Source organism: Myotis daubentonii, chromosome 3, assembly GCF_963259705.1.
Source record: "Myotis daubentonii chromosome 3, mMyoDau2.1, whole genome shotgun sequence".
In the NCBI taxonomy this organism is placed as follows: domain Eukaryota; kingdom Metazoa; phylum Chordata; class Mammalia; order Chiroptera; family Vespertilionidae; genus Myotis; species Myotis daubentonii.
Genome location: NC_081842.1, coordinates 53,399,649 through 53,426,124, shown reverse-complemented (window position 1 = coordinate 53,426,124; position 26,476 = coordinate 53,399,649). Strand labels below are relative to the sequence as shown.

General features: G+C 49.9%; 1 protein-coding gene across 4 annotated transcripts in view; it reads right to left on the bottom strand.

Annotated features, from left to right (window-relative positions):
- The window catches only part of BDH1 (3-hydroxybutyrate dehydrogenase 1), a 33,907-nt gene that overhangs the window by 6,098 nt on the left and 1,333 nt on the right, over positions 1 to 26,476 (bottom strand). The window contains exons 1-5 of one of the 4 annotated variants that reach the window (XM_059687452.1): positions 23,412 to 23,689; positions 15,280 to 15,406; positions 10,300 to 10,372; positions 9,445 to 9,555; positions 3,144 to 3,285 (exon numbers count right to left, since the gene is read on the bottom strand). In XM_059687452.1, the coding sequence (XP_059543435.1) occupies positions 3,144 to 3,285; positions 9,445 to 9,555; positions 10,300 to 10,372; positions 15,280 to 15,362 (409 nt within the window). In that variant the 5' untranslated portion in view covers positions 15,363 to 15,406; positions 23,412 to 23,689. Of the gene's footprint in view, positions 1 to 3,143; positions 3,286 to 9,444; positions 9,556 to 10,299; positions 10,373 to 15,279; positions 15,407 to 21,998; positions 22,155 to 22,665; positions 22,812 to 23,411; positions 23,690 to 26,476 lie in introns of those variants that run through there. The other 3 variants (XM_059687455.1, XM_059687453.1, XM_059687454.1) reach the window with 3 other exon arrangements.

Here is a 26,476-nt window from a genome sequence, read left to right as displayed (position 1 = left end):
TCTTCCCTGCCCGTGGTGTAATGTCTCCAGTGCTATAACCGTTCCTCACCAGCGTCCACTTGGCTGGCCACCAACCACACACTCCTCCTGCCAGGCTGAACCTTTCCTGGTGCTCAGTACACTACCAACTACACACCAAGTGTTCACTCAGTACATGTTCACTGATGGTGAGGTAAGTGGTTTCGAGATCAGACATGCCCACAGCCTGCCGCTGGCCCACCCCCTCGGCCTTTCCCTGGGGAGGGAGGTCACAGGCTCCAGATGCCCAGTCCCTCAGAGTCCTGCTGGGGAGCAGAGGGGCTGGTGGCAGATGGCTCGAAGCTCTAATCAGACAATCCCCTTCATCTTACCCACCCCCCGCAGGCTGGCTCCCCTGGCTTTGGCAGCAACTGTTCCATAGAGCCAGGGTGAAGGGCACCAAACTCGCATCAAAATGTGCCCTCCACTGGCCTCCTGGGAGCTTCCTGCCTGGGCAGAGGGAGAGTCAGAAGCACCACCTCTTTAGGAACCACAAGCTAGTCTGAAAGCTCTGGGAGGGCGCCACCTGGAGTTCAGAGACAGCATTGCCGGGAAAAGGGGAGAGTGAGCTGTTACCTACCAGGATGACAGCACCTGGAGGGAGGGAGGCAGGAGATCGCAGGGAAGGAGGGAGTAGGAGAAGGGGAGCGGGAGGGGAGGAGAGGAATGGGGGAGGGGAAGACCTGCACAACTATATATCTAACAGATTTATTTTTCTTTTCAGACCTAAAAACCTTCAAATATTCTCCCCTCCCCCCAAAGCAGTTTGGGTTCAGTGAGGTCAGGTTGAGGAGTTTATCAGCCCTCACTGAAATGGGTCATCAGGAAAAGGTCCATGCCTCAGGGGTGGTGCTGGGGTTTGAGCACCTCCCCCCTGTGGCTCTGGATTCACTCCGCCTTGTAGGTAAGGCTAAGTGCCCAGGGAGTGGAAGCGGACAAGGACCAGGGCCTTGAGCAGCCCCGAGACCCGGCACAGCTTCAGTCCAGGTCTACAGGGATGATTCCTTTACACGGGCATTTAAGTCACTGCAAACCCACAGGCCATGATGAGTGGCTTTATGGTGCTGACTGCAGCTGTTTCCCTCCTCAACATCCCAGCTGCAGGGAAGGCGGGAGGGGAGGATTTGCCACGGGGGAGGGTGGGGTGGGGGAGCTGGCTGCACCTTCGGACTGGTAATCATCCTAGTGCAGCGGTTCTCAACCTGTGGGTCGCCACCCCTTTGGCCGTCGAACGACCCTTTCACAGGGGTCGCCTGAGACCATCCTGCATATCAGATATTTACATTACGATTCATAACAGTAGCAACATTACAATTATGAAGGAGCAACGAAAATAATTTTATGGTTGGCTCACAACATGAGGAACTGTATTTAAAGGGCCAGAAGGTTGAGAACCACGGTCCTAATGTATCCCTCCTGTCTTTTCTTAATGGGACAGAAGCCCTGGTCTGCCTGTTAACTACTAAACGGGTGTTCCGGAACTCACAGGCCTCTCCTCAGAGAGCAGGGGGCCTGGGAATGGCCTGCTGTGGGGTGGGGGTGGCACTGGGCTGACACGGTGACGAGTCAGTGACAGGCTGGCAGCCAGAGCAACAGCTCCTCACAGCACAGGGCCTTCTGAGGTGCCGCTGGGGCGGCAGCATGTCCCCTGACGGATGATGCTCAGCAGAGTGCCTGGCTCTGGCCCTGGTCACCCCACCCTCCGTCCCCCCTACCAGCAACTGAAGTCACTGCTCAGGAGAGCTGTCCCCAGCCCATTCTGTGGAGAAGCAGAGAGCTGAGGCACAGCCTTTCTGCCTGGGCTGTTGGGAAGCTCAAAGGTGAATGTTACAGATGAAGTGAGGAGACTGAACTGGCTTCCCCAGGCAGCACCATCACACTGGGTTCTACGTGAATGGCGTGCCTCCCCGCTGTGGTACCACAGAGCCCCTCCCATCAAGGCCCTCGTGGGCTGAACTGGGAGGACACTTGAGTCTTTACGTTACAGAAACTTGTGGCATCATGTGCCCCTATTGGCTATTGTCCCCCAAACTTTCTGTCCCTTTAGCTTCGGGGGCACTGTACCCAACCTCTCTGACAGTCGTGTCTTCCCCTCCTCTGGCGCCTAATTGCTCATGTTCCCCAGCAGGTCCTCCTTGCATCTCTCCCACTCCTAGTGTCACCTCCAACCCTGGACACCCGAGCTCCAGCCCAGATACTCCCCCAGGGTGTCCCTTGGGCACTTCAGCATCTCCACACCCCTCAACCTGCTCCTCCGTGAGGTGTACCAGGTGTCCAGGATAGAAGCCTCTTGTCTCTCCCTCATCTCCACATGCATGTCACCAACTCCAGCCAGCTGTGTCTTCTCAATACTTGAAACTGATCCTCCTCTTTCCCAATACTCACGGCCCTAGTTCGGGACTCTTATTCCCATGCTGTCACCACAGCCCCCAGAGAAAGCTTTCATGAGTATGACCAGGTCATTCCCCTTAGGGAAATCCCCTTCAGTAGCTCCTACTGCCCTCAAGAGAGTGGCCACCTCCCTTGCCTGGCACCCAGGCCCTGGGCGCGCTCCCTTCTAACCTCATTTGCTGCTGCCACTTCCACCAGACCTGACTCCTGACTTGTCCTCCCCTGCGTACCTGTGTGCTTCCCACCACTATTCACGCTCTCCCCTCCTCCTGGAATGCCCCTCCCAGCGCTCTACCACAGTCTGCCCTAACTGACCCCTTCCTCACCTCACCCCAAGAAAGGACATAGAAATCACCTGAGTCAGCCCCCACTCCCTGCCTCCCCAATAAACTGTGAGGTCCTCGAGTACAGGAACTATGTCTTGGCCACCTTTGTGTTCCCAGTACTTCGGCTCCACCACCTGGCTCCGAGTAGGCGTTCAGTGGGCATTGGCTGAACTGGCCTGAACCAGAGCACATCCATTCAATCACTCCTGTAGATTCTGAAACCACCTCTGGCTTTATTTCCCATTCCCTGATTGCACGGTGTGTTTAATTCAACCCACTTCCTCCTCCTGTGCAGGAAGAAGAGCTTGAAAATAAAGAAAGCAGTCTTTTGGCAGGATACCAACAAATGGCGGGTGGTGTTTAGAAAGGCGCCCGTGCAGTACCCCACTGCCCCAAGGGGCCCCCTACCTTTCTCAGGGTCCTCCAGGCTCGAGCGGATGACCTCTACTGCTTTCTCCACCTCCTCGCCTTTGCAGACGTTGAGCTGAACAGTTCTCAATCGATCACTCTTCAGGCTGTCCAGTTCCTTGGCTCCAGCATCCCCTTTGTCCTGGGAGGAGAGAGGAGCTGCTTCCCCCCCCTGCCTCTAGGACGAGGACCAGGGCCAAGGCAGGGGGCTGGCCCTGGCCCTGCCTAAGGCTGGGGCTGCCAACAACGGCAGGCCCACCTGGGCCTGATCCCTGGGCACTGACGATGTACCAAGCACCAAACTACGTGCCATAGACACAGCATGAGCCCCTAAATCCCCACGGGCAGGGTCATTCTCTAAGCAGAAGTTACACACTCAATGCCGGGGCCAGGCATGTGGGTGTCACATGATAAGAAGGAGACTCTCGGGAGTGGAGCACAAGTCTCACCTCTCAACCCCCCCGCCCCCAGCTGTTGTCCACATGTGAATGCGAGCCCAGGGTTGCCAGATGCTTAGATTTTTATACTTGTAACTGGGATTTCTGTGCAAAAGCTCCTAACTTTTTAAGTGTTGGCAACTTATTTGGGTTTTCTAAAAAAAAATATATCAGGGCCAAAGCACATCCACCCGCCACCTGTGACCAGCAGGCTGCCCGTTTGCCACCTCTGTTCTAAGCCAAGGCCCTGAAACCTGCAAGTTGGTAAGTGGCCAGGGCCAGGCTCTGCTGCCAGTTTGGCCACTGACCAGGCTCTGTGCACTCAGGTGCACCCCTCAACAGGTGCCCGGTTTTTCCAGCTACAGTTAGTCATAAGGACATCACCACCTGTCCGGACCTGCTCAGGTTAATGGAACAAGGAATTGTTTTTTTTAAAAGCCCATGAAATGATAAAGCGCTATGCAAATTCAGGTGTTATTACACACGAGAAAAGTATCGCTCACTCAGCAAACATGTTGTGGGCCTCTGTGCTAAGTACTGGAGACACAAAAACAAATAATAAAGCCCCTGTTCTCAGAAAGCCACATTAGGGAAGGAGGCAGGTGAGTAAGCACACAGTACAGGGAGTATTTGCTGCAGGAAGCCTCGTGGGAGGTGGGGGGTTGCACAGAAGGTGGGGCGGGCAGGAGAGACTTTCAAAGGCACTGACAGCAGAAGACACGGCCAGAGGGGCCCCTGTGGATGGGGCACTTCCGGCAGAGGTGAGAGGGTGCTGCCAGAAGCCACGGCAGGGGCAGCAGAGGCCTGAGGACGTTGTGGACAAGAGGCTGAGAGGTGGGCAGGGGTCTGTGTGGGCAGTGGGCAGCTGCTCGGGGGTTTGAATAAAAGCAGATGTCGTTTTTTGGGCATTTTCTGTGCATCCCATGGTGCTGGGCACTTGACATGCATTCACTCTGTTAGCCCTCACATCAGAGGCAGGCGGCATTACCACATTCATCTGTCTATGCCACATATTTTCACAATAGGCATGAGCTACAAACGAGGTGAAAATTAAACAGTCAGTCATCATTTAATTGGCAGCGATCTTCTCAGTGGTGCAGGGAGCAGTGACGCATCTCACTGGGGACAGGAACAGCTGCCGGAGGATGAAGCGATAAGAGGAAGGCCGACTCTCAGCCCAGGCTTGCCCGGGGCACAGACAGCTGGTACTGAACAAGTGGCAGAGCAGAAGCACAAGGAGGGTCAGCATGTCCGTGGAGGGTTCTCTATGGGGTAGTCTGAGTCTCGTTAAGTGGTTTGAACACGGAGGACTCGAACCCCAGGACTGCAGTTCAGTGTCAGAGGGATGTGCTGTCAGAGGGACTCAGGAGAGAACGGTGAAGGCCGTGTCAAATGGGAGCCAACTTGTCCTACGCAGCCCAGAAAACAGAACCAGGGCCAAGAAGGCAAATCTGGTTCAAAATGAGGAGTAACTTTCAGAATCCGGGATGGCACGGGCTGCCTAGTGCAGTGATGGCGAACCTATGACACGCGTGTCAGAGGTGACACGCGAACTCATTTTTTTTGGTTGATTTTTCTTTGTTAAATGGCATTTAAATATATAAAATAAATATAAAAAATATGTCTTTGTTTTACTATGGTTGCAAATATCAAAAGATTTCTATATGAGACACGGCACCAGAGTTAAGTTAGGGTTTTTCAAAATGCTGACATGCCGAGCTCAAAAGGTTCGCCATCACTGGCCTAGCGGTATTCAGACAATGATGGTGGAGGTGGGGTTGGGACAGGATGGGGAACATGGTGCAGAGAAAACCCCTCCTCTAAGATCTCTTCCACCCCAAACTGCCATCCTCTCCAGGGATACCCCACCACCACCCTGCCCAGCGTCTCTACTGAAAAAGCAACATGCTTGAGTCTCTGCCCAACCTGGCACCAGGAATGGCAGCTACACCCAGAATCATGTCTGCACAGAGCAGCCAGGTGTGAGGCTCGATTCACACAAGGCTTGGCTCTGAACGCCGACCCCCGCTCCGCCCCCCCGCCCCGATGACACGGCAGGTGCTCCATCTACCTGTACAGAAGGACAGCCAAGCCTGCAGTTTCTGCTGCTGTTTCCACAGAGGGTTCCAGAAAAGAATTCCCCGGGGACTCCACCTTCGAGTCCAGAGGCTGGAGGGGCTGGTGCCACAGACATCTCTCTTTTCCACACACAGCACACAGGCACCAAGAAAACATGACTTGTTTTCATATCGAGGCCCTCAAATGCCCCTCGAGCTGAGCCCAAGCACCCCGTGTCTCTGAGGGGGAGCTGACATCAACTTCCAATAGGATAGATTCCAGCTGAGATGCACAAGAGACACCTGAGTGTCCTTTCCTCTTCCCGGGATCTTTCAGGAACTCCTGGACCCCACACCCCTGGTCTCTCCCCGTGCCTCTGGCCAGCATGGAGCCAATGCTCCCGTGTCCTCGGGAACCCCCTCACCTCGGTCAGGGGGTCCACGTGAACTTAGGTGGGCAGCTTGGCAGCTAAGAGCTTTCTCTCAAAGGAAGCTGGAGGTCATCTCATAGCCCACAGCTTCAGGCTCAGCATTCAGGCCGCCAGGAGGGAAGCCCCACCTTCCTACCTTCACCTGACAGACCTCCTCAGGAGTCCGCACTCATCTCTAAGCAGCCTGACACCCTGCTCCTGACAGCCACCTCTGTGGGGAAGGGGACCGTTGTTTTGCCCCAGCTGTTCAAACGGCCCTCGGTCTGCAGGCTGCAGACGAGGTGGCCCCTCCCCATCCTCAGGCCAAGGCCGCACTGCCTGGGCCACACCGCACCCCTGGCTCCACATCTGTCTGCCGCTCAGAGACGAGCTTTCGGTCCTGCTGCGTTGGTCCCTTTGTAAAGGGGCAGTGCCTTCTGTCACTATCCCTTTAAACTTCATCTGTAAGCTATGTTTTCCACACCTGGATGAAATTTCAGGCAGTGTTTCCACTCATTCTCAGATAATAGAGAGACCCTTTGTTTTGGCACAAAGAGTCCAGTTCGGTCTGCTCATCAAGTAGCTCCAGCCCAAACCCTCCCTCAAACTTGTATCCAGTTTAGAGCCGGCCCTGCCGCAGGCCGGATGGAGTGTGGGACGCCAGGCAGCGGGGCCAGAGGTTGTCTTTCTCACTATGTTCTAGCTGCTCCTCCTCTCTTACTCCTTAATCTCAGATCCTCCCAGGGTTGGATGCAGAGGCTGACAAATGAGGGAGCAAGACTCTAGTCTTGTGAGGGTGGTGCCCTGGCTGGCCCTCCCTCCCTGGGGCACTTTTGTGGGTTCCGAGAAGATCCCTTCCCTGGAGACTCCCGTGCCCTTCCTTCCTCCTACTGTGCATCTTCTCCCTCAGCCAGGCTCCGGGAGCCAGCCCTCTGGTCAGGTCGCATGACCCTCTCCGAGTTTCACTGGGCAGGTGCCCTTGAGATGATTCCAGGGGCTCTCCCATTATCCACATCAGGTTCAGGCAACAGTGTCCTGCCCAGGCAGAAGGACAGCCCTTCCCCTAGGCAGCTCTCCTGCACTGCTTCCAGACGAGCCACTCTGGCCTCTTTCCTGGGCCTTGCAAACATGAACACGCCATTCTGTGGCCTCAGATGCCAGGGCACAAATGGTAAGCTCTCCAAGGAGTTCTCTTGAAACCAACTTCATTTGACTTGAGACCAGGTGGAAAATACCACAGCACACTATCAACTCTGTCCAACCCCTCCACCTCAATGTATTACAGCCGTGAGACAGCTGATGGGCTAATCCTGGCAGAAAGGTTTCACAGTCTCCCAGCATTTGTTGTTAGTGCTCTAGCACCTCCAGGCCGGGTGTAAGGACACTCAGCACTTGTTACCTGTGAGCATCTTGTCACATGTCTGAGAAACACTGTGACGAGAGAAGCAAGCCTAGGGCGTTGTACTGGTTACAGGAGAAGCAGCAGGAGGAGCTAGCAGAGAAGATAGAGAGAAAGGTGTCCACAAAGTCAAGACACAAAGTGTTACAAACAAGAGTCGTATGGTCAAGTCTGCTGACGGGTTGAGAATGGCCTGGTCTGAGAAGCGGCTGATGGATCTGGCATCCTTGACAAAAGCCGCGTCAGAGGCATTCAGGGCCCCTCCTGCTCCGGTCCTGCCTTCCTTTCCCAGCTCATCTCCTCTTCTTCCACGAGTTCCAAGAGGGCACTGGGCTTCAGCCACGTCAGATGACTGGAAGTGTCTGGCTATGTCACCTCCATCCATCACAGGGAACTCCTGTTTATCCTTCCAGATGGCGATGAGATGCCACCTTGGCCCGTCGAGCCTTCCTTATGATCCCAGAGAGAGGCAGGAAAAGAAGATGGGGGTGAATGTGGCAAAGGGTGTGTTCAGTTTTAAAGAGGGAAGGAAAGACCTCACCAGGAAGGTGACATTGGAAGGAAGTGAGGGAGCAAGTCTTGAAGAAATCTGAAGAAGGGGGGGTAGCCACGCCAAAGCCGAGGAGGGTGTGCACCTGGTGGCTACAGCAGGGGGCCTCTGTGGCTATAGCCGCCTGAGTAAGGAAGAGGAGTGTGAGGTGAGAGTGGCAGGGGCGGGGGCGTCAGGAGAGGGATATAAGGCTTTGTATCAGAGGAGGAGCCCAGAAATAAACCCTCACATGATTTTTTTTACAAGGACCATTCAATGCAGGAAAGGACAGTCTTTTCAGAAATGGTGCTGGGGAAACTGGATATCCACATGCAAAAGAATAAAGTTGGACTTTACCTAACACCATATACAGAAATTAACTCAAAATGGATCAAGGACCTAAATGTAAGACATAAAACTCTTAGAAGAAAACAGCACAAAAGCTTCATGACATTGGATTTGGCAATGACTTCATGGGTATGACATCAAAAGCATAGGCAACAAAAGAAAATAGGCAAACTGGACTTAATAAAATTTTTAAAATTTTGTACATCAAAAGACACTACCCTCAGCGTAAAAAGACAATACCCAGAATGGGAGAAAATGTTTGCAAATCATGTAACTGATAAGGAATTAATAACCAGAATATATAGAGAACTCCTAAAACTCAACAACAACAACAAAAAACAACCCAATTCTAAAATGAGCGAAGGGCTTGAATAGACATTTCTCCAAAGGGGATAGTATGAATGACTAATGAGCACATGAAAAGATGCTCAACATCACCGATCATTAGGGAAATGCAAATCAAAACTACAGTGAAACATCACCTCACACATGTTAGGATAGCTACTATCTAAAAACAGAAAACAAGTATTGGCAAAAATGTGGAGAAATCAGAACCCTTGTGCACTGTTGACAGGAGGTAAAACAGTACAGCTGCTGTGGAAAACAGTTTGACAATGCCTCAAAAAATTAAAAATAGAATTACCACATGATTTGAGTAATTCTACATCTGGATATATGCCCCAAAGAATTGAAAACAGTATCTTGAAGAGATATTTGCACACCCATGTTCACAGTAGCATTATTCACAGTAGCTAAAATGTGGGAGCAACCCAAGTGTCCATCAGGAGATGAATGGATAAGTAAAACGTAATATATACATACAATGCAATAGTATTCAGCCTTAAAAAAGAAATTCTGTAAGATGTTACAACGTGGACAAACCTTGAAGACTTTACACTAAGTGAAATAAGCCAGTTACAAAAAGACAAATACTGTATGATTCTACTTATATGAGGTACTTAGATGATGTGAATATATGTAATATCACTGAACAGTACACTTAAAATGGTTAAGATGGTAAATTTTATGTTATGTGTATTTTACTGCAATTAAAAAAAGCAATGTACAAAACAATGACTTTGTGTGAAGGACAATGGTGACAATGATGACCCATCTCTTACCTTCAACAAGCAGCCAGCAAACACAAGGAAGCCTTTTGAATGCAGATGCTTGGCCAAGGAGAACCCAAATCCAGAGTCGCAGCCTGTGACCAGGACGGCTTTGCTGCCAACCTATTTTAGAAGTTTAGGCCCCACGTTAGGAACCAGGATCCTGGGTGCAGAGTGACCCGTCCTCCTCTGGGCAGTAACAAAAAGTGCTTCAGGAGTGGACCGTGCCTAGGCCTCCCTGCCTGGTGTTTTCCGTCAGGAGAAGCACCGTAGTCTAGTGGGAAAAGCTTGGACTCAGAACCAGGAGGCCAGGTTCTAACTCAGACTCTGCCACCAACTAAGAATGTTGCTTGAGGTCCCCTTCCTGGACCTCGGTTTTCTCACCTGCAGTCACCATTATCACAATCATCATATCATCTTCGTCATTACTTACCACGTGCAAGCATGTGCATGCATGATCACTACATGGAGTTATTATTAGAATTGGTACAGAAGGCAGTCAATTGATATTTTTCTCTCTTAATTCTCATAATAATTGCATATAGTAATCATGATGATTATATCATGCTACGAATGAGGAAACAGGTATTTTTTAAATGCCCAACATACTAAGTGATAGAAATGGAATTGAAACCAGGCCTGTTGGATTCTAGAGTCTAAACTCTTAACCTCTAAGCTCATTTGAAGGGAGGTTTGGGGGGCGGGGCGCGGAGAGTAGGTTAAGAATGTGAGCAAGTGGCTCTGAGTGCCCTAGAAGCTCTGAAGCCTGGTACTCGGAAGGTAGCTCAGGGCCCAGGGGCCCAGGGGGCCCAGAGGGAAGGGCTGTGACCACCTGGCTGGTTCCCAGGTAACTGGGCTGCCGCTCACCGGGTTCACTGCATCAGCGTAAGTGCGACGACCCACAGGGACGAAGGAGGCAGGGTAAAACAGCAGTGTGTGCCTGCAAGAGAAGAGGAAGCCATGAGCACAGGCTGCGGACACACCCAGACCTTGTTCCTGGGGCAGAAGCAACTCCGAGGACCCTCAGCCACCAGTGAGCAGCACTGACTGTCCCCCCGCCCGGAGCCCCTGGGGACAGCCTGCGGGTACCACTGAGAAAGAGGTCCTCTCTCCTCCGGGGCTGCTAGGCTGGCAGGAAGTGGCCATCAGTTGCAGTGACCATTTTTGCCACTGTGTAGGAAGAACTTTCAGGTGACATGGCTTTGCTAACAAAGCCTTCTGCAAATCCCACCCCTTAGCCCTTGGGTTTTATGCTGCTTCCTGATAGTCTTTTTAAAAATTCTTTATTGTTTAAAGTATTACAGATGTCTCCTTTTCCCCCCCATTGAGTTTTTCTTTTACTTTTTATTTTGAAATAATTATAGATTCACATGCAGTTAAAAAAAAAAAAAGACAAAAATGCCCTGTACCTTTCACCCAATTGCCCCTAATGAAACTTGCAAAACCACAGTACAATATCACAACCAGGATATTTACAGCGATGCAGTGAAAATACAAAACATTTCCATCACACAAGGATCTCTCCTGGTACCCTGTTATAGCCACATCCACTTCCCTCCCACCCCACATCCTCTTTAACCACTACTCTGCTCTCCAACTCTATAATTTTGTCATATCAAGAATGATATAAGTGGAATTTTACTCTATTTAGCCTTTTGGGGTTGCCTTTTTATTTACTTTTTATTTTTTATTTAATTTATTGGGGTAACATTGGTTAATAACGTTCTATGGGTTCCAGCCCTGGCCGGTGTGATTCAGTTGGCTGGGTATCATCCCGTGCACTGAAGGATTAGCAGTTCGGTTCCCTGTCAGGCACACGCCCAGGTTTCGGGCTAGATTGCCAGTGCAGGGTGTGCAGAAGGCGGGCAATCGATGTTTTCCTCCCACACTGGTGTTCTCTCTCTCTCTCTCTCTCTCTCTCTCTCTCTCTCTCTCTCTCTCTCTAAATCAATAAAGAATTATATAGGTTTCAGGTGTACAATTCTATAACATATCACCTGTATATTGTATTATGTGTTCACCACCCCAAGTCAAGTTTCCTTCCATCACCATTGTCATCTCTTTACTCTCCTACCTCCCCCTTTTCCTCTGGTAATCACCATACTGTTGTCTATGAAGCTTTTTGTTTGTTTGCTTAATCCCTTAACTTTTTCACCCATTCCTCCTCCCGCTCTCCTCTGACAGCTGTCAGTCTGTTCTCTATATCTATGAGTCTGTTTCTATTTTGTTTTTTATTTTTTTCATCAGATTTCACATAAGTGAAAGCACATGGTATTTGTCTTTATGTGACTGGCTTATTTCACTTAGCTTAATACTCTCCAGATCCATCTATTCTGTCTCAAAGGTAAGATTTCCTTCTTTTCTACAGCTGAATAGCATTCCATTGTGTAAATGTACCACAGCTTTTTCATCCACTGATGGGCACTTGGGCTGCTTCCAAATCTTGGCTATTGTAGATAATGCTGCAATGAACATAGGGGTGCATATATTCTTTTAAATTAGTGTTTCAGGTTTCTTCAGATATATTCCCAGAAGTGAAATTGCTGGGTCATAAGGCAGTTCCATTTTTAATTATTTTGAGGTAACTCCATACTGTTTTCCACAGTGGCTGCACCAATCTGCATTCCCACCAACAGTGCATGGGGGCTTCCTTTTTCTCCACATCCTCACCAATACTTTGTTGAATTACTGATGATAGCCTTTCTGACCGCCATATCACCACAATAAGGTGATATCTCATTGTGGTTTTAATTTGTATTTCTCTGATGATTAGTGTCATTGAGCATCTTTTCATATGTCTATTGGCCATCTGTATGTCCTCTTTGGAGAAATGTCTATTCAGGCTCTTTGTCCACTTCTTTATTTTATTTTTATTTATTGATTTGAGAGAGAGAGAGGAAAGAAGAGAGAGAAACATCTATTTGTTGTTCAACTTATTTATGCATACATTGGTTGATTCTTGTATGTGCCCTGACTGGGAATTAAATCCACAACCTTGGTATATTGGGACAATACTCTAACCAACTGAGCTACCCAGGCAGACCTTTGCCCATTTTTTAATTGGATTGCTTGTTTGTTTTTGATGCTGAGTTTTATAACTTCTTTATAAATTTTGGATATTAGCCCCTTATTAGATGTATTCGCAACTATGTTCTTGGCATTGCTTTTTTCACTCATCATCAACATGGAGATTCATTGAGATTGTTGCATTTATCAATAACTTGTTTCTTTATATTGCTTGGTTGTATCCAAAATCTAAGGGCTGTGCAAAGCCAGTAATAAGAGCAGACTGGGCCCTGGACAGTGTGGCTCAGTTGGTTGAGTGTCATCCCATGCACCAAGAGGTCAATGGTTTGATTTCTGTGTCAAGGCACCTGCCCAGGTTGTGGACTTGATCCCCAGGGACATGCAGGGGGAAGATGACTGACATTTCTCATTAATGTTTCTATCTATCCTTCTCCCTTCCTCACTCTCTAAAATCAACAAAAACATTTTTAAAAGAAGAGCAGGCTGTCAGGTGCCAGGGGAAGGGGGAAGGACAACATGCAAACACTCCTGGGGAGGATTTCACCCAGACCAGTGATGGCAAACCTCTGAGCTCGGCGTGTCAGCATTTTGAAAAACCCTAACTGAACTCTGGTGCCGTGTCACATATAGAAATTTTTTGATATTTGCAACCATAGTAAAACAAAGATTTATACTCTTGATATTTATTTTATATACTTAAATGCCATTTAAGAAAGAAAAATCAACCAAAAAATGAGTTCGCGTGTCACCTCTGACACGCGTGTCATAGGTTCGCCATCACTGCCCTAGACAGATGGTGTGTACTGGGTGACTGCTGCTCTGAGGCACATGGGAAGATACACATGGGAAGGGATGGGTGCTGGTCTGTTCAGGCATCTCAACAGGGAGTTCAGGTTGGATGGACATCATACAGGTGGGAGACCTGGGTGCTGCGTGGGGAGATGAGCAAGGAAAAAACATGTAGATGGAACAAGAAGTCAGTGTGGGGGAGAGCAGGTATTAGGGTGGCATGGTGCCCCTGGGGATAATATATTAACTTGGTCAGGATGAATAGAGAGGGCAGGCTTAGGAACAGGAGGCCTGCTGTGAGAGGTGCTGATCGCCCCATGGCTGGAGGTATAAGGCTCTAAAGTCACTTGTTAAGGTTTTATCACAGGATCCACCCACAGGTGGGGACAGGATTATGAGGCCAACTGCGATTCAAGCAAAATGATGAGGCCCAAGATTTTCCCCACCCAAAGACCTCCGGTCTGATCCAGGCAATGATCCCTTCCATCCTCCTCGCACAACTGGGTCTCCCTCCCGGACCTCTGCTGACACCTTTGCCCTGAGGACAGCTAATGCCCTCTGACTCAGCTCTACCCCAGACCACCCTGCCCCCAGTCCCTTGCCTAACCAGTTATTTCTACAATCCTTCCAGAAGATGCAGAATCTCCCATGACAGCCCTTCTTTCCCCTCAAATGAGCCAGAAGCTTGACTAATACTTCACTTCCCTTTCATTTGAGGACAAAACCTTTGTAAAAATATCTAACTTCCTATGGGATTATTTCCTCCTCTATAAAAACCTCCAGATATCTTTAAAAGCACGCTTGAGACAGATTTTTGCCATAGAAATCAATGACTCACTGAAAAAAATAGTTGCAGGGAGCCAGGGCCTTCCCTCTTCAGTGAGCTGTCACCTCTGCTGAAGGGCCATTTTAACTCTACTTTTAAGGTGTCCTCTGGTAGTTGAAGCCCCACCTCCAACCAAGCTGCTGTCTCCCGGGGAAATGCTTTTACGCAAATGCTGCTATAAGCCTAAATGCAGTTCTTCCAAACATTTATTGGCATAAAAAATACCCATCCATATTCCAGCTGCTGGAACTTTGAATTTAACCTAACACTTACTTTCATTCCTCTTAAATATAAAGACAAAAGGTATTATGTTTCCTGGCTCTGGCTGCCACAGAGGACAATGAAGTAGCAAAGTGCACTGAATCCCCTTGGGAAGGGCAATCCCAGAGCTCTCAACGAAGAGCTGCTTGTTTCACCTGCACGTAGCTTCTCTAAACACACAGTAGTTCAGTGAAGTCTCAGGACAGGTTAGTTAGCTGCTTCATGTGTAAGGTTTGATAAGAGGAGTCACCCAGGTGATCAAAGTAATAAGACACATCAGTGCCGTGCGCCTCCCGATGCGATGCACTAAGACGCACCTCACCTGGGTGGCACCTTCCAAACATGAACACCTAAATCCAAACACGAGGACATCACACAAACCCCAACTGGGAGACATTCTTCCAAAGTGTCAAGGTCAAGAATGACAAAGACTCGGGAACTGCCCCTGATGGGAAGAGAGGAAGGAGACCTGACAACCGAAGGCACTGCGGGCCCTGGTTCGTACCCTGGACCAGGAAAGGTCCATGCCTGGGCCATCTGACAAAACTTGAATCCGGTGTGTAGGTCTGTTAACACGTATCAGTGGTAATTTCCTGGTTTTCATGATTGCACTATGGTTTTGTAAGATGTCAACATTCAGGGAAGTTAGGTGAAGAGGATAGAGAAGCCCTTTGTACTACTTGGGCAACTTTTGTATCAGTTATTTCCAAATAAAAAAGTAAAAAATCTGATGGAAGATATTCTTCTGTGCCCTGTGTGCCCTGGGAAGGTCTCTGTCTTCCGAGGACCCCTTTGAGCTTCCTTTGCTGGTCGAAGGTGGGCGCTGAGTGTCACTTTGAGAGTCAGGCCTTAGGACCACCTGCATCATCCATGTGTGAAGAACTCCCTCTGCTTTGCCCAGAGAGTGTGGCACTCAAGGCCACCTCTACCCTTCAGTCTCTTACCTTGTTCCATTTTCTCTGTTACAGAAACTCAGGGTTTTCCCGGGGAGCTTTGACAGGGGCCTGGAGAGGCGGGCAGTCAGCATTGTGGCCACAAGAGGTAGAATGACGGGCCTCCTCCTGGCGGGTTCTGAAACACAAAACACACCCTCAGCATTGCCTTGTTGCCTGCAGAGGTTTAGGCAGGAGTGGACACTTTTCTTCCAGGTTGTGAAAGCCAAACTGAGCCCTGCACCTAGGCAGACCTCTCCTGCACCTTCCTCTCAAGCTGTTGCCTCACGTGATAGTAAGTGAGGAGGAGGGGACGTCTAGAAACCTGGGTCCTGCTTCTGGCTGCACCACCAAGCCTGGACCAGTCACGAGGAGGGTGGCCCAGACCTGTCATCCTCAAACCAGGCTGTGCAGCCACTACTGGGGGACCCAAGGACCTATCCTCTCAGAGGTTCCCACTCCATGAGCCTCATTCTCCGTCCGTGGTCCCCATTTCCAGCAAATCACCTATCTGTGTGACCCAAGACACCAACCTTCTATCTCAAGTGGCCCACATGCCTCCTAGGTAGCTTTTCCAACCACACAGGAACTGGCTCTGAGGCTAAATCGTCAGTAACTCATTATAACATGGGGACTGGAGTTATTAAATGAGACACACTTTAATCAACCTAAATTAAAATACACACACACACACGCACGCACGCACGCACGCACGCACGCACACAGTCTCTCCCACCACCCTACCACCCCCTTTTAAGGTTAAATCAACCTGATTGCAACAGGGCCCAGTAGATTTAGTACCTCCTTAAGGCCCCTCAGCACGTGACTATTTGTGGATTATTAAGTGTGGATGAGGGTGTAGATGGTTTGCCTTCCTGTTCCTGTCAATTGTGATAATAATTCCTCCTGGCCTCAGGGAAGGAAGGGGAGGATGGGAAGGAGTGAAGCGAAGCAACCACAGTGGAGAGATGTTGCTCTTTTCCGGGTGAGCTGTCCCAGCTTCTCCTTTGCACACCTGCCTGGGGTTGGTTATATACTGTTCTTACCAGTGCAAGCTTTTGCCTGGAAGGCAGCTCCTCCCCTGCCCTTTGCTGTCACCCAAACTTAACTGGGCCAACAGGTCTGTAATAAGTTCACTAACTAGCCAACCACTGCAAGTTCACTGCAGGAAACAGGTGGAGGTTTAATCTGTTGAATCCTCAGGGAAGAAAAACAAACAGGGATCTCTAGGCTCGGCTTCCCCGCCCGCTCCTACTCACCACACCCCATTGCCAGCACTGCAGTCAAATTATGTGACTTCCTCACCTGAAAGTCTCCTTCCCATGCCTGTTGAAACACCCTCTGCTTCCCTTCCTAACCTTGTCTGGTACCGCCCTCTGCTGTGCTCTCTTGCACTGTAACCACACTGACCTTCTGGAAGTTTCTGGCGTATGCCAAGCTCTTTCCTGCCTCAGGGCCCTGGCCCTTGTTCTTCCTCAGTCCAGATGGCTGAGTCCTTCTGACCCTTCAGACTTCAGAGAGGATGTCCCCTAATCCCCCATGCAACACACAGAGGTTCTCTCTATAAGATCACTCTTCAATTCAAAAGTACCTTGTTTCACTACTTTCTCTTCCCCTTTTAGGTCATAAGCTTGGTGAGTCCAGGCACCTTGTCCATCTTGTTCTCCACTGAACCCCCAACCCCCAAAATGTCTACAAGAAACCTGACACCAAGGAGGCCCTCAGTGAATCTCTGCTGAGTGGGGACAAGCCGTGTGCTCACAGACCCCACTCTCCTCCATCCATGGAAGGCCCATGCCCGTGATACCCACGCCAGACTCCGATCCTTTAACAGGGTGACCCAGCTGGCCGAGCACACACCTCCTCTTACCAGAACTGGAGTCTGAGGTCACCGCCACTGGGTGATTTCAAATCCAATTGTCTATAATTAAAGCCCTTTCCATCCCTCAGGCTCAATACTTGTGGCTTTGAATTTTATTTTCCTTAGAGTCAGCAGTATCTAAAAGTGCTGCGAGAATCAAAATATTTTAAAGTGCACAAAAGCTCCCCACCTTGGAAAATGTACTGTTCACTTATTATGTCTTATATGCAGAATGGCAGGCTTGTAGCTCTCCTTCTTCTTTTCTTACGTTTCTTAAACGTGTTGCTATTTTCACTCCAAACACAATACTGTAGGCAATGGGATTCCCACATACTCTTTGGGGTTCTTTGTCATCTTAATGCAGTGGTTCTCAACCTGTGGGCCACAACCCCTTTGGGGATCGAACGACCCTTTCAAGGGGTCACCTAAGACCATCGGAAAACACATATATAATTACATATTGTTTTTGTGATTAATCACTATGCTTTAATTATGTTCAATTTGTAACAATGAAAACACATCCTGCATATCAGATATTTACATTACGATTCACAACAGTAGCAAAATTACAGTTATGAAGTATCAACAAAAATAATTTTATGGTTGGGGGTCACCACAACATGAGGAACTGTATTAAAGGGGCGCGGCATTAGGAAGGTTGAGAACCACTGTCTTAATGCCTTGTGCTGGGCTTTATTCTCTGTAAATATTAAGTTCTCAAACTTGAAATAACACTCACTTGCCTTTTGGTTTAGAATCAGAAATGGTTATGGGAGGTAGTTGCTGAAGAACAGCAGAGCAGCTGTTGGGGTTGGGAGACAGTCTCCTTAGCCTTTGAGTTTTATTTTCCTTAGAGTCAGCAATATCTAAGACACAATATTGTGAATAGTACATTTTCCAAGGTGGGGTAGTCAATTAGCTACCCCGGGGAGACTTGGCACAGGGGGCTTGACTCCCAGCAACCAAGTTTATAAGATATTATTTCAAAATGCTCACTTATCAATCTATAATCTGGGTGAAAGGTATCTAACACTAAGAACATTTGGGTCTGCTCTCAAGGGCACCTCCTTTCCATCTGCAATGCAAAGCCCATGGGTAACCTGTGGAAAGCATGAGGATCCAGCATGCATCCTTGTCCTGATGCTGGCTCCCTTGTTGAGCTCTGACAGGGTCAAGGTGTCCCTGCAAGGGACAGACATTCGCAGTACTGACATCCTCAGAAGAGGTGGGACATCATCCAGACACAGGAACATGGCGGGCAGCAGGCCTTGGGCAGGAAATAGAAGTCACTTGTTTCTGGACATGAAGTCTAGATGCGCCTTGGCACTACCAAGTGGGAAGGGAAGGCCCTGTCTCACTGGAGGGGCAAGCTGGGTTTAGGCAGCGAACTATCCTATGTAGGGACCCCACACTAAGGACCGTCAGACGAGCAAGCTGTGTGAGACTCCCATGTCTGGCAAAGGCAGCCTCTCTTCTACTTGGCTGTTTTGTTTGCCAGTCTAGTGTCTTAAAAGGCAATGTAACTAGACAACTACATGATGCTTGAACTCAGAATACAAATAGTTTTCACTTACTATCTTAAGCCTACCCAGATTGCCTTTGTTAACTGCCTGGACACTGTGGGTTTTTGAGTTTGAGGTCCCTCACTAGATAGATGTATATTATCCTTTGGCTATTTCCCTTCTGATTACTTATTATAATCTTGCCTGAAAGTTCCAGCTCAACTCAGCTATGCATGCTAACTGCACAGTTAATGGGGCTTCCTTGAGGCTGTTACAGAATTTACCTGGCGACTGAAAAATACACAGGGAGTACTTGGAGATCCAGGATAAGCCCATTTATTTTCACGTGTACTAGTACAGTGACTCAGGGGGTCAGTTCTCCAAATCCTGAGTGAGTGAATATGGAGGAAGCTTTCCTTTTATACCCTTTGGTTTCTTTGTTTTCTATCTGTTTCCTAACTACCAGGCTTTTGTGGTGGGCTTCCACAGCCCCTCCCGAGTCAGTTAGAATGGGGAAGTTAGATTGTATCTAAATGCCTGGTCTGGGGGGTGCCAGTGACCGCCCCCCCCCCCCCCCCCCCCCGGCTAAGCTGTTACATTCTCTGTTTATGGCCCCTTCGTAAAATGGGAGATTTCTGGGAAACAGGTTCTGCCAGACAGGACAGGTATCAGTGGAGTTAATTATCCGCTAGCAAGAGTGTGCCTTAGAAGGCAGGTTACTGGCACAGATTCAGATTGTTAGCCGCCCCTCTTCCCCCCCCCCCCAAATGTCTTATATTCCCCATCAAGGCCACACAAAAGGCAATCTGACAAGTTTTAAAGCCCTCATTCAAAAAAGATGCCTGTTAATCCTTAGAAAAATAACTATTGTGGAACAAAAGTCTAAAAGCACTATCTAGGAACATCAAACGATATAGTGGACATTGTTCTCACTATCATTTTATCATAAATACTGTGGTGACTCTTATGTACCTGTGTTTAACAGAGAGCCTAGCTAGGCAAACCTAACACAGACACTTGGATTAGTCTGAGAGACACTCTAGTCACCAGATTAGACTTACTAGTAGGTGATGGCCAGTTCTCCCCAGAGACCACTTCACAAACACTCTCTGCAGTGGTCTCTCCTGCTCACCTGATCCCTGGGCTCTTAGACCTGCCTTTCACCCACATGCAGCTTTAGTTGGACAGTGAGACCTCCTCCCAGGTATGAGGTACTGGGCCGGGGAGAGACACCGACCCAAGATGAACCCATCACTCTGTCCCCTGGAACTGTGACAGAATGCAAACCAGCCTCTGAAGGGCAGGGACATGTGATCTGGCTGCTGGAGTGGAGAAGGGGGCAGTTATGCCACAGAGATACAGAGATGGAAAAAGCCAATCTGCAGAGAAAGAGAGAAGAGCCAGGCACAGGGGTCCATGGAGAGAGAGAGAGAGAGAGAGAGAGAGAGAGAGAGAGAGAGAGAGAGAGAATAGAGCTTCCTTCAGCAGGTGGATCCTGAGAAAGAAAATACCAACTAAGAAGGGCTCCCGGAGGCTAACTGGGCTCAATTAAAACACACACACACACACACACACACACACACACACACACACACAAAACAAAAACAGAGCCTAGCAGCCATTTCTACACAGGGGCCTCTCATCCAAACTGCAGGTTAGGGAGAAGCCTGAACTGAACTACCTGCCTCTGAGCCAGCCCTTATAAAGGAGTTTCTGGAATCCTATTTCAACCAATAGGACTGAGGCTTTCCCTGTCCAACTGGAGCTGCTCAGTATTAGCCCCATCAGCATCTTCACCAACCTATCAGAGCTGCTCCATTCTGACCAATCAGGGCTTCTTGGACCAATCAACCAGAGAATTTGGAGTCCTCATTTGCATTAGGTCAGACCAATCAGGGACCGGGAGTGGGGACTTCTGTCTATGTAAGTCAGCTCCTCCTTGGCTCTGGAAGCATACTCTCCCTTTCTACTGAAGTCAAAAAGACTGCCTCTTCTTAGCTGAGGCTGAAACACGGGCATGTTTAGCCAGAACACAGTAGGGCTGCCACACCAGAGAGGGGCTGGCCCCAGGGCTGCCTCACTCCAGGGCCTCCTAATAGCTGTACTACTTCATAATTGAGCGATATCACAATCGAGCTGCTTGCACTGAATAAAGTTTCTTTCTTCACCCCACCCCAAACTTGGTGTTGAATTGACGCCAACCAGAGGTTGACAGATAGATCTGCCTATGAGGCCCTGCTGCACTCCTGCCCTCCAGCTCTGTACATGCTGGTTAAGCAGCTTAAAGTTTCTGTTACTTGCAGCCGAAACAATATTGGCTAAAACACACTGAAAGCAGGTTCTTTCTCGGATCATTATTATTAATTTTTAAATTTGCTCCATATTCTGAGAATGCCACGATGTAGATCTTATAATGACAACAGGAACATGGGCCTTCCCCTCTGTACTTCTTGATTTGTTACCCGAGGGAACCGGATCCAGTTACTCAATAGTTGTCAGCCAAAAGACAACTCGAGGATGATTTGATGAAAAGGAATAAACTTTATTGCAAGCCAGCAAGCAAGGACACACCAGGGGTTCACTTCCCAAAGTGGCATGTCCCCAGATAAGGGATCAGATTCATCTTTATTCAGGGAAATCATGAATAAAATTTCATGTACAGGTGGGGACATTCCTGCGCATGCGCAGTTGGAAAACATGCCTATACATACATTACATATGAAAGACTGGTGGAAAATCTCCGCCCCAGGCAGGAGAGTTTAATATTATAATGAGGACATAATGAAGTGGTCAGAGTCTAAAAGTAGAGCCTACTATGACTTGCTGGCAAATTAAATGCAGGATGTGAAAGAAGAAAGAATCAAAGATATTTTCAAGATTTTGGTGCAGATGAGTCCAAGTGACATTAGTCCAACTGACAGATGAAGGGGCCACTCAATTCATAAGTGCTTACCACGTTTCAAATCTGAGTATACAAGCTGGGAATTCTGATCCTCACTGGCCCCTCCAAATTCTATCTTCAACTAGACTTTTCTCACCTACTCATTATACCCTTTGCTACACCCTCACCAAGCACTTTCCAATTTCCAGGCCTTGCTCATCCCATACCAAATCGGACTTCTTCATCGGACCAAGTCCTAACTGATTCAAATTGACGCCTACTTCAAAATGCCTTTCCTGATCTCCTAAATAAAAAAAAATAAAAATCTCTCCCCAAATTAGCATTTCGCGCCTGCCTTCTGTGCCTCTGTAACAGCACTTACCTAGGGAGGGTAATACGTAATACATTTCTGTTTACAACCATCCACAGCCCCCATCTAACCACTAGGCCCCAGTGGACCAAGAGTGCCCCCACGGATAGGACTCACGTGTTGTATCATTGATTTCTGGTCCTACAGAATACCTACTCTGGTGCTTGACAGGAAGCAGGCGCTCTATAGAAGTGTGTTGAAAGAGAATATGAAAGCCACACACATTTCAAAGGTCCGCTTCCCCCGCAACAGCCAGGGGTACAGGCCTTATGCAGGGGCGGGGTCAGACGCTTGGGCGGGAAGTACATTCGCTACGTCATAAAGGATCCCAGCAGCGGAGGATTAAAGGCGGCCCTCCTGCCTGTGCCCTCGCAGGGTTAGACGGTGACTCCGCATCAGCTGACTGTGCTCAGATTTTGGCAGACCCGCTGGAAAACGTGCAGAGCTCCACGACACGCGCAGCGTCAGCCCCTCCCCCGACAGGGACGCGCACCCCACGCCCCCTCTCGCCCGAGCGCTGCAAAGCGCGCGCCGCCGGAGGCGCGCAGGCGCCGCCACCCCACGCGATGCGGCGCAGCCAATCTTGGGGCCACCTTCCCTTCCCGCCGGCAAGAGACCGAAGCCGGGGGGACCAGGAGGCTCGGCCGGAGCCGCGTTCCCATTGGCTGAAGCGGCACCGCCCAAACAAAGCCCCACTGTACTCCGGCCACGCACCCCTAGGCTTCCGTCCCCATCCCCCCCCTTACCCCCCAGCATCCCCAGCTTACTACCGCGTCGCCCCCACCTTCCTCTGCCCTCCTACTGCCCCGGTCCTGTGGTCCGTCCTGTACTCCAGCAACGGCCGGCTTGGCTAGTGCTCAAGGCAGCTGGACCGGCGGCCAGACCTCAGTCTAGCATCTTTCCCAAGGGCGCAGCGGGAAGGGAGGGCGCGCTCACCGCGCCGCGACCATAGAGCCTCCTGGAAGGCGCGGAAGAGGAGGGGTGCTGGGCAGAACAGAGAGACGGCGGAGAAGGGCGCGGTGCCCACAGCCCGGGCTGGAAGCAGGACTACAATGTGACCTTGGCCGGGTTCCTTTCCTTCTTGGGCCCGGGGTTCCCTAATGTAAAATGCGGCAGCAGGGGGCGATGAGTCGCGAGGGTTTTTATCTGGGAGCCTTGGGGCCGCTAGTTCAACCTGGGCGGCCTCCTGCAGGGCACCTCATTCCTAATAACGCCGGGCGAGGCTCCCGCGGGGCGGACAGAAGGCCCGGAGGCCGGCGGGTAGGGACCATCAGAGGCTGAGACGGGTCTGAGCGGGATCAATCCATCTTCCTATCTTTACTCCGCCGCGGCCACAGGGCCGGCCTGCAGGGCTGCATGCCCCCTTCCCCACCCGCAAACCGGAGACCCGGCTAAAGGGCCGCACAAGGACAAACCGGGCTGAGGGCGCGGGCGCGCCCCACCCCGGCGGAACAGATGCGGGCCCTTCCTCTGACCCCACACCCAATGGGGAGGGACCCCGCCTGTGGAGGGTTCCGCTGAGGCACTCGCCTTAATCCGGCGCTTCACAGGTACCCGCGCTCCTGGCTTGGCAGACCGACTGGGGGCGCTGCCGCCGTTTCCTTCTCGAAGGCCGTCTACCCGCTCGCACTCCGGCGGCCTCTGCAACCCGGATGCGCCTAGACACCTAGGGCGCCCGCGTTCCAGCTGCGCAGGCGGGTCCCGACCGCGGGAGTCGCCGGGGCGGGGAGTGCTGCCGCGCCAGGTCTCTAGGCGCTGGGGCGTCTGGCCTGGCAGCTCCGGTAGAGCGTCCCCCCAGCCCTTAGCGCCCAGCTGCCTGCTAGGCGCCCCCTGCAGCCAGTCCGGCTCGGACCTAAGCCGGGCGCAGATCTCACCGCCGTCGCCCTCCAGGAACCCGCCCAGGCCAGAGAAGGTGCTGCTTCAGGAAGTGAGGACACCCTGGCGAGGAGGAGGCTCCTTCCAGGTCCGGGGCGTGCTTGCTGTCTTTAGAACTCACCAGGGGTGGTTGGTTTTTAAATTTGTCTTTTGATCAGATGAAATTTTTTTAATAAAGATTTGCTCCGAAGGGTGTTTAAAAATAGTTGAATAGCGCAGCTTCCCAGAGTGTCAACAGGACAGCGTCAGAGGGCAGGCTGTCCCACCCCCGCCAAGTCTCCAGAATAAGAAACAGGCTGAGGAGAAAAGGAAATTATCCAGGCTGTAGCTCCAAACCATGAGTTTCTTCAAGGTTGTGTCTTCTTCATCCCCAGCTCCTGACCCATACAGCCTGGAAAACTACTGGGACGTTCAGGGAGGGAGAATGCACTTGGCTCTTTGTACCCATTTCACAGACAGACTCAAGCCAGAATACCTGCTTCAGTGCAGTGTTTCAAAGGAGTTACTCTATGCCCTGGCCATCAATAATAACGAAGAGCTATACTGAATCACCAGGTTATACTCTTAGGATTATGCATTGCTGGAAGAGCAGTTAATTACAGGAGAATTAATATTGCATGTAGGAAAATCATAGGTCCTGACTTTGGACTGAGAAGTAAACGGAAATACAGTTCTATTCATGGAAGACAAGAAGAGAACAATTGAACTGCCTGTGGTTATATCAGACCCCTGCTGTGGCTGACCTATCTTTGTACTCCAGCTTTGCTGAGGTAACCAGCTGCATACATGTGTAACCCAAGAGCACCTTGTCTCAGCTGCACCCCCTATCATCTTGCCTCAGGGCTTCTCTGTCACTGCAGCCTGGGACCCGTGCAAAGAACAAACACCTCATGGGACCAACTTTGACAAGGCAGGCAGGGGCTGGGGGAGAAATACTCCATCCTTCCGTTCTAGTGGGCGATTCCAAGATACATTCCATATAGCTCCTAAGGTGATGGAGCCCCAGTTGCCCATGGTAGTGCCCATCTCGATCAACTCAATCATGCACCCTTGGATTGCCTTTCTCTTTCCCTCTTTGCTTGTTTGACTCTTCAGAGTCCATCACGCCTGTTCCTTGGGATTCATTCTCCTACCTGTATACAAGTCCTTGTTCAGGCTCTGTTTGGGGGAACCCGGATTAAGCCATTAGTTAACCCAAAAGAGGCATCTCAGTCCACCTTCCGGGCCTCATTCTCACCAAATCAATTCTGCTAACAAGGAATTTATTTGTTCAGTTTGAGCTTTTGCTCCTTTTCTTTCTCCGTTGCCCTGCCCTCCTGGGCATCACTAATAAGCTCTCTGAGACAGGCAAAATCCCCTTTGGAGATCCCCCTGCCCAAAGGGTCACAGTGTTTGCTCCCATTCCTGTATCAGCATCATACTCTCCGAGGAGAGAGGGCCAGCTGAAGGGCTGGACTGGGTGAGAGTCTCACAAAGCCATTCTCAGCCACACCTTAAACCTCTCCACCCCTTTCAAGGTCCTGGCTGCTCACTTTGAAAATGGGAAAACAGTTCTGGGATTGAACGTGGAAGCAGAAACAGTGTGGGACCCAGATTCCTCCCAACATGGCCCATGCCAGATTTTGTCTCCTTCTTAGCCCTTTCCTTCCCCCCTTCCCCATTGCACCATAAAAGCAATTTCTCTGCCTGGATAAGAGGTCTCAGGCCAGGGTCTTAGGTACTTAGTACATTTTCGTCTCATTTCAACACTAAGAAGGTGGTGTTGAATTTTTACCAAGCTGGGTTTGGTAGAGAAAGAGCCCTCACTCCCTGCCTTCAAAGAGGGAAATGGGTATGTACATAAGCTAATGAATTGTTAGAAGTCTCCTGTAAGTCTTCTAAAAAAGGGGGTTTTGACAGGGGTTCAGGACAGGCTTTGTAAAGTGGTAGCATCCCAAAAGACCCAGTTGGAATGTAGTGCCTTCAGAAGATCCCCTGCCCAGAGAGCCACATTGTTTCCTTCTGTCCCTGTATCAGCTCCTAATTGCCTCCTAGCACACCTCCTTCTTGAGTCCCAGCTCAAGCTAGTCTTTGCCTTGTCTTCCTAGGCCCCATGTCTCCCATGCTAGATCTGGCCCTGCCCCATTTCTGCATGTCCCTGGTCTTCTCCCCACTCAGTGTTAAGCATTGAATGCCAGATGGAACAGGGAAATCCTGCCAGGAGCCAGCCACCTCGAAGCCCTCCAGGAGCCTACCCAACTGTGCAATACTGAGTTCTGCTGAGGAATAGAGAATAATAACACCATCTACTTCTATACCAAACCCGCAGGTTTTCTGCTTTTCTTGATGCAATTGAGTTTTCTTAAAAAAAATGGAAGGGGGGCAAGAAATCTTACCCTTAACCTGCAGAATTTTAGAAGTATCAAATGGCTTTTTCTATAATTGACAGTGAAGGAAAGGAAAGGCCCAATGCATTATTCTAAAACAGCTGTGGTGCTCAGAATCGAGTGTGCTGAAAAGAGCCCATGATCTTCACATGACTGTAATACTGAATTCTACCAATATGAGAACCGGAGGCCCAGTGTTTTCCCTGAAGTGAATGAGTAAGGAAAACCAGTGTTGGGATCTTAAGGGCAAAAGAGGAGCTATATCAGCATCCGCATCCCCACCGCCTTTCTGTCTCTTGCCTCATAGATTAACTTAAAACGTTTAAGCCACAAAGTTGGGGGTCATAGACTAGA